At 31.9% G+C, this 14,184-nt stretch overlaps 1 protein-coding gene across 2 annotated transcripts in view; it reads right to left on the reverse strand.

Annotated features, from left to right (window-relative positions):
• jvl (javelin-like) overlaps positions 1-13,588 on the reverse strand; it is a 151,695-nt gene extending 138,107 nt beyond the window's left edge. The window contains exon 1 of one of the 2 annotated variants that reach the window (XM_074129528.1): positions 13,152-13,588. In XM_074129528.1, the coding sequence (XP_073985629.1) occupies positions 13,152-13,202 (51 nt within the window). In that variant the 5' untranslated portion in view covers positions 13,203-13,588. The remainder of the gene's footprint in view (positions 1-13,151) is intronic. The other variant, XM_074129532.1, reaches the window with a different exon arrangement.
• Between the last annotated feature and the right edge of the window lie 596 nt (positions 13,589-14,184).

The following is a 14,184-nucleotide window of genomic DNA, read 5'->3' on the forward strand; positions in this document are numbered from 1 at the left end:
GTAAAATTATGGCCGTTCTATATCTCCCACTGTGAACCACGTATTGGTATGGAATTTTGTTCTCTTGTACACTTTGTTTTTCTAAATTAAAAACTATAGTTATTTTGTGCACAGATCTAAAAAGGTAGAAGATATAAAGGGTTGAAAATTTTTTGGGTCATGAAATTCTGTAAAATTATGGCCGTTCTATATCTCCCACTATGAACCACGTATTGGTATGGAATTTTGTTCTCTTGCACACTTTGTTTTTCTCAATTATAAACTATAGTTATTTTGTGCACAGATCTAAAAAGGCAGAAGATATAAAGGGTTGAAAATTTTTTGGGTCGTGAAATTCTGTAAAATTATGGCCGTTCTATATCTTCCACTGTGAACCACGTATTGGTATGGAATTTTGTTCTCTTGTACACTTTGTTTTTCTAAATTATAAACTATAGTTATTTTGTGCACAGATCTAAAAAGGTAGAAGATATAAAGGGTTGAAAATTTTTTGGGTCATGAAATTCTGTAAAATTATGGCCGTTCTATATCTCCCACTATGAACCACGTATTGGTATGGAATTTTGTTCTCTTGCACACTTTGTTTTTCTCAATTATAAACTATAGTTATTTTGTGCACAGATCTAAAAAGGCAGAAGATATAAAGGGTTGAAAATTTTTTGGGTCGTGAAATTCTGTAAAATTATGGCCGTTCTATATCTCCCACTGTGAACCACGTATTGGTATGGAATTTTGTTCTCTTGTACAGTTTGTTTTTCTAAATTAAAAACTATAGTTATTTTGTGCGCAGATCTAAAAAGGTAGAAGATATAAAGGGTTGAAAATTTTTTGGGTCATGAAATTCTGTAAAATTATGGCCGTTCTATATCTCCCACTGTGAACCACGTATTGGTATGGAATTTTGTTCTCTTGTACACTTTGTTTTTCTCAATTATAAACTATAGTTATTTTGTGCACAGATCTAAAAAGGTAGAAGATATAAAGGGTCGAAAATTTTTTGGGTCGTGAAATTCTGTAAAATTATGGCCGTTCTATATCTCCCACTGTGAACCACGTATTGGTATGGAATTTTGTTCTCTTGTACACTTTGTTTTTCTAAATTAAAAACTATAGTTATTTTGTGCACAGATCTAAAAAGGTAGAAGATATAAAGGGTTGAAAATTTTTTGGGTCATGAAATTCTGTAAAATTATGGCCGTTCTATATCTCCCACTGTGAACCACGTATTGGTATGGAATTTTGTTCTCTTGTACACTTTGTTTTTCTAAATTAAAAACTATAGTTATTTTGTGCACAGATCTAAAAAGGTAGAAGATATAAAGGGTTGAAAATTTTTTGGGTCGTGAAATTCTGTAAAATTATGGCCGTTCTATATCTCCCACTGTGAACCACGTATTGGTATGGAATTTTGTTCTCTTGTACACTTTGTTTTTCTCAATTATAAACTATAGTTATTTTGTGCACAGATCTAAAAAGGTAGAAGATATAAAGGGTTGAAAATTTTTTGGGTCATGAAATTCTGTAAAATTATGGCCGTTCTATATCTTCCACTGTGAACCACGTATTGATATGGAATTTTGTTCTCTTGCACACTTTGTTTTTCTCAATTATAAACTATAGTTATTTTGTGCACAGATCTAAGAAGGCAGAAGATATAAAGGGTTGAAAATTTTTTGGGTCGTGAAATTCTGTAAAATTATGGCCGTTCTATATCTTCCACTGTGAACCACGTATTGATATGGAATTTTGTTCTCTTGCACACTTTGTTTTTCTCAATTATAAACTATAGTTATTTTGTGCACAGATCTAAAAAGGTAGAAGATATAAAGGGTTGAAAATTTTTTGGGTCATGAAATTCTGTAAAATTATGGCCGTTCTATATCTCCCACTATGAACCACGTATTGGTATGGAATTTTGTTCTCTTGCACACTTTGTTTTTCTCAATTATAAACTATAGTTATTTTGTGCACAGATCTAAAAAGGCAGAAGATATAAAGGGTTGAAAATTTTTTGGGTCGTGAAATTCTGTAAAATTATTGCCGTTCTATATCTCCCACTGTGAACCACGTATTGGTATGGAATTTTGTTCTCTTGTACACTTTGTTTTTCTAAATTAAAAACTATAGTTATTTTGTGCACAGATCTAAAAGGGTAGAAGATATAAAGGGTTGAAAATTTTTTGGGTCATGAAATTCTGTAAAATTATGGCCGTTCTATATCTTCCACTGTGAACCACGTATTGATATGGAATTTTGTTCTCTTGCACACTTTGTTTTTCTCAATTATAAACTATAGTTATTTTGTGCACAGATCTAAAAAGGTAGAAGATATAAAGGGTTGAAAATTTTTTGGGTCATGAAATTCTGTAAAATTATGGCCGTTCTATATCTCCCACTGTGAACCACGTATTGGTATGGAATTTTGTTCTCTTGCACACTTTGTTTTTCTCAATTATAAACTATAGTTATTTTGTGCACAGATCTAAAAAGGTAGAAGATATAAAGGGTTGAAAATTTTTTGGGTCATGAAATTCTGTAAAATTATGGCCGTTCTATATCTCCCACTGTGAACCACGTATTGGTATGGAATTTTGTTCTCTTGTACACTTTGTTTTTCTAAATTATAAACTATAGTTATTTTGTGCACAGATCTAAAAAGGTAGAAGATATAAAGGGTTGAAAATTTTTTGGGTCATGAAATTCTGTAAAATTATGGCCGTTCTATATCTTCCACTGTGAACCACGTATTGATATGGAATTTTGTTCTCTTGCACACTTTGTTTTTCTCAATTATAAACTATAGTTATTTTGTGCACAGATCTAAAAAGGTAGAAGATATAAAGGGTTGAAAATTTTTTGGTGCATGAAATTCTGTAAAATTATGGCCGTTCTATATCTCCCACTGTGAACCACGTATTGGTATGGAATTTTGTTCTCTTGTACACTTTGTTTTTCTCAATTATAAACTATAGTTATTTTGTGCACAGATCTAAAAAGGTAGAACATATAAAGGGTTGAAAATTTTTTGGGTCATAAAATTCTGTAAAATTATGGTCGTTCTATAACTCCCACTGTGAACCATGTATTGGTATGGAATTTAGTTCTCTTGTACACTTTGTTTTTCTCAATTATAAACTACAGTTATTTTGTGCACAGATCTAAAAAGGTAGAAGATATACAGGGTTGAAAATTTTTTGGGTCATGAAATTCTGTAAAATTGTGGCCGTTCTATATCTCCCACTGTGAACCACGTATTGGTATGGAATTTTGTTCTCTTGTACACTTTGTTTTTCTCAATTATAAACTATAGTTATTTTGTGCACAGATCTAAAAAGGTAGAACATATAAAGGGTTGAAAATTTTTTGGGTCATGAAATTCTGTAAAATTATGGCCGTTCTATATCTTCCACTGTGAACCACGTATTGATATGGAATTTTGTTCTCTTGCACACTTTGTTTTTCTCAATTATAAACTATAGTTATTTTGTGCACAGATCTAAAAAGGTAGAAGATATAAAGGGTTGAAAATTTTTTGGGTCATGAAATTCTGTAAAATTATGGCCGTTCTATATCTCCCACTGTGAACCACGTATTGGTATGGAATTTTGTTCTCTTGTACACTTTGTTTTTCTAAATTATAAACTATAGTTATTTTGTGCACAGATCTAAAAAGGTAGAAGATATAAAGGGTTGAAAATTTTTTGGGTCATGAAATTCTGTAAAATTATGGCCGTTCTATATCTTCCACTGTGAACCACGTATTGATATGGAATTTTGTTCTCTTGCACACTTTGTTTTTCTCAATTATAAACTATAGTTATTTTGTGCACAGATCTAAAAAGGTAGAAGATATAAAGGGTTGAAAATTTTTTGGGTCATGAAATTCTGTAAAATTATGGCCGTTCTATATCTCCCACTATGAACCACGTATTGGTATGGAATTTTGTTCTCTTGCACACTTTGTTTTTCTCAATTATAAACTATAGTTATTTTGTGCACAGATCTAAAAAGGTAGAAGATATAAAGGGTTGAAAATTTTTTGGGTCATGAAATTCTGTAAAATTATGGCCGTTCTATATCTCCCACTGTGAACCACGTATTGGTATGGAATTTTGTTCTCTTGCACACTTTGTTTTTCTCAATTATAAACTATAGTTATTTTGTGCACAGATCTAAAAAGGTAGAAGATATAAAGGGTTGAAAATTTTTTGGGTCATGAAATTCTGTAAAATTATGGCCGTTCTATATCTCCCACTGTGAACCACGTATTGGTATGGAATTTTGTTCTCTTGTACACTTTGTTTTTCTAAATTATAAACTATAGTTATTTTGTGCACAGATCTAAAAAGGTAGAAGATATAAAGGGTTGAAAATTTTTTGGGTCATGAAATTCTGTAAAATTATGGCCGTTCTATATCTTCCACTGTGAACCACGTATTGATATGGAATTTTGTTCTCTTGCACACTTTGTTTTTCTCAATTATAAACTATAGTTATTTTGTGCACAGATCTAAAAAGGTAGAAGATATAAAGGGTTGAAAATTTTTTGGGTCATGAAATTCTGTAAAATTATGGCCGTTCTATATCTCCCACTGTGAACCACGTATTGGTATGGAATTTTGTTCTCTTGTACACTTTGTTTTTCTAAATTATAAACTATAGTTATTTTGTGCACAGATCTAAAAAGGTAGAAGATATAAAGGGTTGAAAATTTTTTGGGTCATGAAATTCTGTAAAATTATGGCCGTTCTATATCTCCCACTGTGAACCACGTATTGGTATGGAATTTTGTTCTCTTGTAAACTTTGTTTTTCTCAATTATAAACTATAGTTATTTTGTGCACAGATCTAAAAAGGTAGAAGATATAAAGGGTTGAAAATTTTTTGGGTCATGAAATTCTGTAAAATTATGGCCGTTCTATATCTCCCACTGTGAACCACGTATTGGTATGGAATTTTGTTCTCTTGTACACTTTGTTTCTCTAAATTATAAACTATAGTTATTTTGTGCACAGATCTAAAAAGGTAGAAGATATAAAGGGTTGAAAATTTTTTGGGTCATGAAATTCTGTAAAATTATGGCCGTTCTATATCTTCCACTGTGAACCACGTATTGATATGGAATTTTGTTCTCTTGCACACTTTGTTTTTCTCAATTATAAACTATAGTTATTTTGTGCACAGATCTAAAAAGGTAGAAGATATAAAGGGTTGAAAATTTTTTGGGTCATGAAATTCTTTAAAATTATGGCCGTTCTATATCTCCCACTATGAACCACGTATTGGTATGGAATTTTGTTCTCTTGCACACTTTGTTTTTCTCAATTATAAACTATAGTTATTTTGTGCACAGATCTAAGAAGGCAGAAGATATAAAGGGTTGAAAATTTTTTGGGTCGTGAAATTCTGTAAAATTATGGCCGTTCTATATCTTCCACTGTGAACCACGTATTGATATGGAATTTTGTTCTCTTGCACACTTTGTTTTTCTCAATTATAAACTATAGTTATTTTGTGCACAGATCTAAAAAGGTAGAAGATATAAAGGGTTGAAAATTTTTTGGGTCATGAAATTCTGTAAAATTATGGCCGTTCTATATCTCCCACTATGAACCACGTATTGGTATGGAATTTTGTTCTCTTGCACACTTTGTTTTTCTCAATTATAAACTATAGTTATTTTGTGCACAGATCTAAAAAGGCAGAAGATATAAAGGGTTGAAAATTTTTTGGGTCGTGAAATTCTGTAAAATTATTGCCGTTCTATATCTCCCACTGTGAACCACGTATTGGTATGGAATTTTGTTCTCTTGTACACTTTGTTTTTCTAAATTAAAAACTATAGTTATTTTGTGCACAGATCTAAAAGGGTAGAAGATATAAAGGGTTGAAAATTTTTTGGGTCATGAAATTCTGTAAAATTATGGCCGTTCTATATCTTCCACTGTGAACCACGTATTGATATGGAATTTTGTTCTCTTGCACACTTTGTTTTTCTCAATTATAAACTATAGTTATTTTGTGCACAGATCTAAAAAGGTAGAAGATATAAAGGGTTGAAAATTTTTTGGGTCATGAAATTCTGTAAAATTATGGCCGTTCTATATCTCCCACTGTGAACCACGTATTGGTATGGAATTTTGTTCTCTTGCACACTTTGTTTTTCTCAATTATAAACTATAGTTATTTTGTGCACAGATCTAAGAAGGCAGAAGATATAAAGGGTTGAAAATTTTTTGGGTCGTGAAATTCTGTAAAATTATGGCCGTTCTATATCTTCCACTGTGAACCACGTATTGATATGGAATTTTGTTCTCTTGCACACTTTGTTTTTCTCAATTATAAACTATAGTTATTTTGTGCACAGATCTAAAAAGGTAGAAGATATAAAGGGTTGAAAATTTTTTGGGTCATGAAATTCTGTAAAATTATGGCCGTTCTATATCTCCCACTATGAACCACGTATTGGTATGGAATTTTGTTCTCTTGCACACTTTGTTTTTCTCAATTATAAACTATAGTTATTTTGTGCACAGATCTAAAAAGGCAGAAGATATAAAGGGTTGAAAATTTTTTGGGTCGTGAAATTCTGTAAAATTATTGCCGTTCTATATCTCCCACTGTGAACCACGTATTGGTATGGAATTTTGTTCTCTTGTACACTTTGTTTTTCTAAATTAAAAACTATAGTTATTTTGTGCACAGATCTAAAAGGGTAGAAGATATAAAGGGTTGAAAATTTTTTGGGTCATGAAATTCTGTAAAATTATGGCCGTTCTATATCTTCCACTGTGAACCACGTATTGATATGGAATTTTGTTCTCTTGCACACTTTGTTTTTCTCAATTATAAACTATAGTTATTTTGTGCACAGATCTAAAAAGGTAGAAGATATAAAGGGTTGAAAATTTTTTGGGTCATGAAATTCTGTAAAATTATGGCCGTTCTATATCTCCCACTGTGAACCACGTATTGGTATGGAATTTTGTTCTCTTGCACACTTTGTTTTTCTCAATTATAAACTATAGTTATTTTGTGCACAGATCTAAAAAGGTAGAAGATATAAAGGGTTGAAAATTTTTTGGGTCATGAAATTCTGTAAAATTATGGCCGTTCTATATCTCCCACTGTGAACCACGTATTGGTATGGAATTTTGTTCTCTTGTACACTTTGTTTTTCTAAATTATAAACTATAGTTATTTTGTGCACAGATCTAAAAAGGTAGAAGATATAAAGGGTTGAAAATTTTTTGGGTCATGAAATTCTGTAAAATTATGGCCGTTCTATATCTTCCACTGTGAACCACGTATTGATATGGAATTTTGTTCTCTTGCACACTTTGTTTTTCTCAATTATAAACTATAGTTATTTTGTGCACAGATCTAAAAAGGTAGAAGATATAAAGGGTTGAAAATTTTTTGGTGCATGAAATTCTGTAAAATTATGGCCGTTCTATATCTCCCACTGTGAACCACGTATTGGTATGGAATTTTGTTCTCTTGTACACTTTGTTTTTCTCAATTATAAACTATAGTTATTTTGTGCACAGATCTAAAAAGGTAGAACATATAAAGGGTTGAAAATTTTTTGGGTCATAAAATTCTGTAAAATTATGGTCGTTCTATAACTCCCACTGTGAACCATGTATTGGTATGGAATTTAGTTCTCTTGTACACTTTGTTTTTCTCAATTATAAACTACAGTTATTTTGTGCACAGATCTAAAAAGGTAGAAGATATACAGGGTTGAAAATTTTTTGGGTCATGAAATTCTGTAAAATTGTGGCCGTACTATATCTCCCACTGTGAACCACGTATTGATATGGAATTTTGTTCTCTTGTACACTTTGTTTTTCTAAATTATAAACTATAGTTATTTTGTGCACAGATCTAAAAAGGTAGAAGATATAAAGGGTTGAAAATTTTTTGGGTCATGAAATTCTGTAAAATTATGGCCGTTCTATATCTTCCACTGTGAACCACGTATTGATATGGAATTTTGTTCTCTTGCACACTTTGTTTTTCTCAATTATAAACTATAGTTATTTTGTGCACAGATCTAAAAAGGTAGAAGATATAAAGGGTTGAAAATTTTTTGGGTCATGAAATTCTGTAAAATTATGGCCGTTCTATATCTCCCACTGTGAACCACGTATTGGTATGGAATTTTGTTCTCTTGTACACTTTGTTTTTCTAAATTATAAACTATAGTTATTTTGTGCACAGATCTAAAAAGGTAGAAGATATAAAGGGTTGAAAATTTTTTGGGTCATGAAATTCTGTAAAATTATGGCCGTTCTATATCTTCCACTGTGAACCACGTATTGATATGGAATTTTGTTCTCTTGCACACTTTGTTTTTCTCAATTATAAACTATAGTTATTTTGTGCACAGATCTAAAAAGGTAGAAGATATAAAGGGTTGAAAATTTTTTGGGGCATGAAATTCTGTAAAATTATGGCCGTTCTATATCTCCCACTGTGAACCACGTATTGGTATGGAATTTTGTTCTCTTGTACACTTTGTTTTTCTCAATTATAAACTATAGTTATTTTGTGCACAGATCTAAAAAGGTAGAAGATATAAAGGGTTGAAAATTTTTTGGGTCATGAAATTCTGTAAAATTATGGCCGTTCTATATCTTCCACTGTGAACCACGTATTGATATGGAATTTTGTTCTCTTGCACACTTTGTTTTTCTCAATTATAAACTATAGTTATTTTGTGCACAGATCTAAAAAGGTAGAAGATATAAAGGGTTGAAAATTTTTTGGGTCATGAAATTCTGTAAAATTATGGCCGTTCTATATCTCCCACTGTGAACCACGTATTGGTATGGAATTTTGTTCTCTTGTACACTTTGTTTTTCTAAATTATAAACTATAGTTATTTTGTGCACAGATCTAAAAAGGTAGAAGATATAAAGGGTTGAAAATTTTTTGGGTCATGAAATTCTGTAAAATTATGGCCGTTCTATATCTTCCACTGTGAACCACGTATTGATATGGAATTTTGTTCTCTTGCACACTTTGTTTTTCTCAATTATAAACTATAGTTATTTTGTGCACAGATCTAAAAAGGTAGAAGATATAAAGGGTTGAAAATTTTTTGGGGCATGAAATTCTGTAAAATTATGGCCGTTCTATATCTCCCACTGTGAACCACGTATTGGTATGGAATTTTGTTCTCTTGTACACTTTGTTTTTCTCAATTATAAACTATAGTTATTTTGTGCACAGATCTAAAAAGGTAGAACATATAAAGGGTTGAAAATTTTTTGGGTCATAAAATTCTGTAAAATTATGGTCGTTCTATAACTCCCACTGTGAACCATGTATTGGTATGGAATTTAGTTCTCTTGTACACTTTGTTTTTCTCAATTATAAACTACAGTTATTTTGTGCACAGATCTAAAAAGGTAGAAGATATAAAGGGTTGAAAATTTTTTGGGTCATGAAATTCTGTAAAATTGTGGCCGTACTATATCTCCCACTGTGAACCACGTATTGATATGGAATTTTGTTCTCTTGTACACTTTTTTTCAATTATAAACTATAGTTATTTTGTGTACAGATCTAAAAAGGTAGAAGATATACAGGGTTGAAAATTTTTTGGGTCATGAAATTCTGTAAAATAATGGCCGTTCTATATCTCTCACTGTGAACCACGTATTCGTATGAAATTTTGTTCTCCTGTACACTTTGTTTTCCTCTATTATAAACTACAGTTATTTTGTGCACAGATCTAAAAAGGTAGAAGATATAAAGGGTTGAAAATTTTTTGGTCATGAATTTTGTAAAATTGAGGCCGTTCTCTATCTCCCACTGTGAACCACGTATTGGTAGGTAATTTTGTTCTCTTGTACACTTTGTTTTTCTCAATTATGAACTATAGTTATTTTGTGCACAGATCTAAAAAGGTAGAAGATATAAAGGGTTGAAAATTTTTTGGGTCATGAAATTCTGTAAAATTATGGCCGTTCTATAACTCCCACTGTGAACCATGTATTGGTATGGAATTTTTTTCTCTTGTACACTTTGTTTTTCTCATTTATAAACTATAGTTTTTATATGCACAGATCTAAAAAGGTAGAAGATATACAGGGTTGAAAATTTTTTGGGTCATGAAATTCTGTAAAATTGTGGCCGTACTATATCTCCCAGTGTAAACCACGTATTGATATGGAATTTTGTTCTCTTGTACACTTTGTCTTTCTAAATTATAAACTATAGTTATTTTGTGCACAGATCTAATAAGGTAGAAGATATAAAGGGTTGAAAATTTTTTGGGTCATGAAATTCTGTAAAATTATGGCCGTTCTATATCTCCCACTGTGAACCACGTATTTGTATGAAATTTTGTTCTCTTGTACACGTTGTTTTTCTCAATTATAAACTATAGTTATTTTGTGCACAGATCTATAATTTTAGAAGATATAAAGCAGTGGTTCTTAACCGGTGTTCCGCGAATATGGTCCAAGTGTTCCGCGAAATTTCAATTTAAATGTATTGAAATTTAGAAACTTAGGAAAGATACGAAAACAAAAAATTGTTCCTTTTTTTTTTAATTTGAATTTAGTTTTAAGTTCTTGCTAAATACCGAATTTCAAATTATTTAATGTTAGTGTTCCGCGAGAAAAATATATACATATAATTGTGTTCCGCGTCTATGAAAAGGTTAAGAACCACTGCTCTAGGGGATTCCTCGGAAGAACCGAGGAAGTCAGGGGCAATAACTTCCCTAGAGCCACCAAGTGAATTGATCACCCTTCCAACCACTGGTAACTTTCTAGGCTCTGCGAGGGAAGTTTAGTCTACAATAACAGGAAGCCAAAAGTCAAAGATACGCTCCTCCCTTGCAGTATCTTCCCCCAACATGTTCTCAGGAATGTTGCCTATATGTCTGTCTTCTTCTTAATCACGATGTGAAGAGGCATAAGTATGAGGACCAATTCTCCATGTCAGCCTGCAACAAGAAGCTCAAACACCCCCCCAAATAGGCAGCTGGGAACGTGGAGATCAGATTAGTCATGATCTCAATACTTTACTTTTTTTTTAGAAGTAAGAGCAAGCAATTTTAATGCGGGAGGAGGGGAAACTATAATAAGCCTTCTTTAACCGAATATAGACATAACTAGGACAAGATTATACATGTAGGATATGTGCATTAACAAAATGGCCGGCACTAATATGTGTAAAATTTGGTCATTACCATATTTAATGGTAACGACACGGTGGGAAAGTGAGCTAGCTCAATTTCTGAGATCTCTTGCCATATATGGGAGGGTGGGCGGCGGAATCCAAACAAATATGGCATGGGCGTCACATAAGGCTTGTTAATTACAAGTAAATTATAGATTTGTGCCGCTATCTGTCAAAGTGAAAATCAAAGATGTGTGATTATCGGGATGTTTGCTTTGTTTTTGGAAAAGATATGGTTTGATAGGAGCATCGTTAAGGACATAGAAAAATGGTCTAATGTGGGCGTCGACAAGGGCATGTTGGAGCATTAAAGAAAACTTCCTACGCTGCGAAGAAATTTACAAGTTCCATAAATCTCTTGAAAACTAATATCATTGGTATAAGTTCCTTTTTCTACAATCCTTAAGGCCCTAAACTCTTAATAAATTTGGTTAGATAGATTTTAGGGAAAAACTACAATGGGACGTAGTGGAAAATCTATTAGTTTTGAATTATATATTCGTAATTCAGCCGATAAAGATTGCTTTAGACGGGCGGTTCCACCAGAAAGGGGAAGGAACGCAGGCAATCCGAAATGCCCATGGTTCCCCGCCCATCCCTCATCTCATAAGAGATACCGGGACAATTCAACCTATAGGTAATTCATAGATTTTTCGAAAAATTGGATTACGGATGGTAAATGATATTTTTGTATGAATTTTGTTGGTTTAGATCAGTTATTCTTTTTTAAATGTTACTGTCCGTCCCAAGTTGTCCCATCTTTTGGTTGCAGACTGTTTTTTTTATCATTATTACAGTTTTTTTTTGTCCTTTGTCAGCGTTGGTAATTAAAATATTATGGTTGTCTTTAAGGAATTGTTTTTATTCTTTATTTGTGCATTGTTCGCAATTCATTAAAAAAAATTGTAAGAAAACAAACTTGGAATGAATAGCAAACTGCCACGTATGTTGAGAGAAAGATAAATTTAGAATGGTAGAACTTTATAAAAATGTATCAAACAAAAGCAATAAGTGTAAAATAATAAAATGAATCCAACATCCAGAAACCTAATTTATGGACGAATCCCATGGGAAAGACTGGAGCTCCCTGCCATTATTCTTTTGAGTGACCACAAAATACCCTTTTATTGATCTAGGGTTACCAAAAAATTGGGTATTTTGGGTGAAAAGTTAAAATGGAAATCAAAAAAGGCTTTGCATGTTGAAGAATATGATAAAGTAAAATGGGTAAATTTGTTTGGAAAATGCTGTGCCAAAAATCAGCTAATTCAATGATCAGCCTTCTAATGGTTGACATGGAGCTAAGTTCTTGTTATTCAGTTTCTAGGTAACTTTTATGGGATCTCCAATTGAAAAATCATACAATAAATATCTGTTAGAACTCAATGTAATAAATATGTTGATAAATATAACGAAAATAACTATTAACATTAAAAATATATTCGTTCCAACAATCGAACATTTTAAATGGCTGGTTTGCAAGTAATTGAGGCCAACAAAAAATTGGTACAGAGTAAATGTAACATCATTTGGTACCAAATAACCTCTTTTAGGGGAACATTTATCACTCAGAAAATATCTATAAACCCAAAAACTGATACTAAATTAAGATAAGCGAAAAATATAACCTAGAATAAAATTAATACTTGTAAACTCTGCAAAGAAAACTAGCTTATTCATCTATCACATTGAGTTAATTAGGATTCAATCCTAAATAGACAAATGGGTAATGATTTTTCGTATTTATGGAGTAATGCTAGAGAGCAATCAAAATAGTTTAAGAATTCAACTAGTTAAATGCTGTGCTAATGGTTAATACAAATAGAAATTCTCATTCCCTTGGCGAAAAAGATTTTTAGTAATTCATTAATTTCAAAAAATAAGGTATTTTTTACCAAAACTTGAATAAAAAATAAATAACTTAAAAAGAAGAAATTTAAACAAATTACCTCGTATTTAAATGATGTACAGGGTGGATAATAATGATTCATAATTCTCATGTAAAAACTCACGAAATTTGAAAAAAAAATAATGGACTATTTTAATTACAAAAAAAACAAAACAAATTCACTCGCGTAATAAAGACTAATTCATCAAGACATTTAAAAGCTCTGAGAAAAAAACAAAATTACTTAGATAGATAACCTTAACGTTTCAAGCAACTATTGATGACAAATCTTCCAACAAAACATTAATTAACCCTGAACACACATTACTTTTCAGTTTATAGAAAGATGTTTTTTCTTTAGAATATAACTACTATTTTTACGAGTTCGATACATTTTAATTATAATAAAAACATTGACTGATTAGAGGGTTACAATCGTTAAAACCGTCAGAAATAACATCCATATTGGGGTTAACAGCTAAGTACATTGCACCATGTTGGAAGTAGTGGGGAGGACTTACAATCTGCTAGTTCGATGTCGGCCACCAGGTAGCACTATCATCCAAAGGCTTTCTTCATGAATGCAAAAAGTCAGAAAATATTCTATTCCTCAAAAAAAACTAAATATAATTTCTTATTTTAAACCACTATATCACAACCTATATTTCCTAAAACAGTAAAAAATTACTTGTACTAACTACCCATGGCCTGGAAACTCTGTAATACAACAGTGAAAATTCTTTAACATTGGCGAAATTAAAGAGAAACTTATGACTTCAAACAATATTTTCTTCATTTGTAATTCCAAAACTGACCAAACCTAACTTACGCTTTGACGATTCAACTTCTTGATTAGCTGTTAATCGCTTCTTCGGGGTTTCTCCATTCGTTGAGAGGGCAACAAGTGCCGAGAGCCCCTAGAAGCTTTGTGGGCCACAGCACATGCCCGGCTGTGTACACATTCCACCAGATATCTGAAGATAGTCTGCTGCAGATATCCTAATATTTCCGGATGAAATATAGAAGAGAATTCATTATTTCTCCAATAATTTTCCGATAGTAAATAAAAACTCAGGCCTACCCAGTAAGTACAT

This window comes from Rhodnius prolixus, unplaced genomic scaffold (genome assembly GCF_049639745.1).
Source record: "Rhodnius prolixus isolate KJV_2025 unplaced genomic scaffold, Rpr scaffold_15, whole genome shotgun sequence".
Taxonomy (NCBI): Eukaryota; Metazoa; Arthropoda; class Insecta; order Hemiptera; family Reduviidae; genus Rhodnius; species Rhodnius prolixus.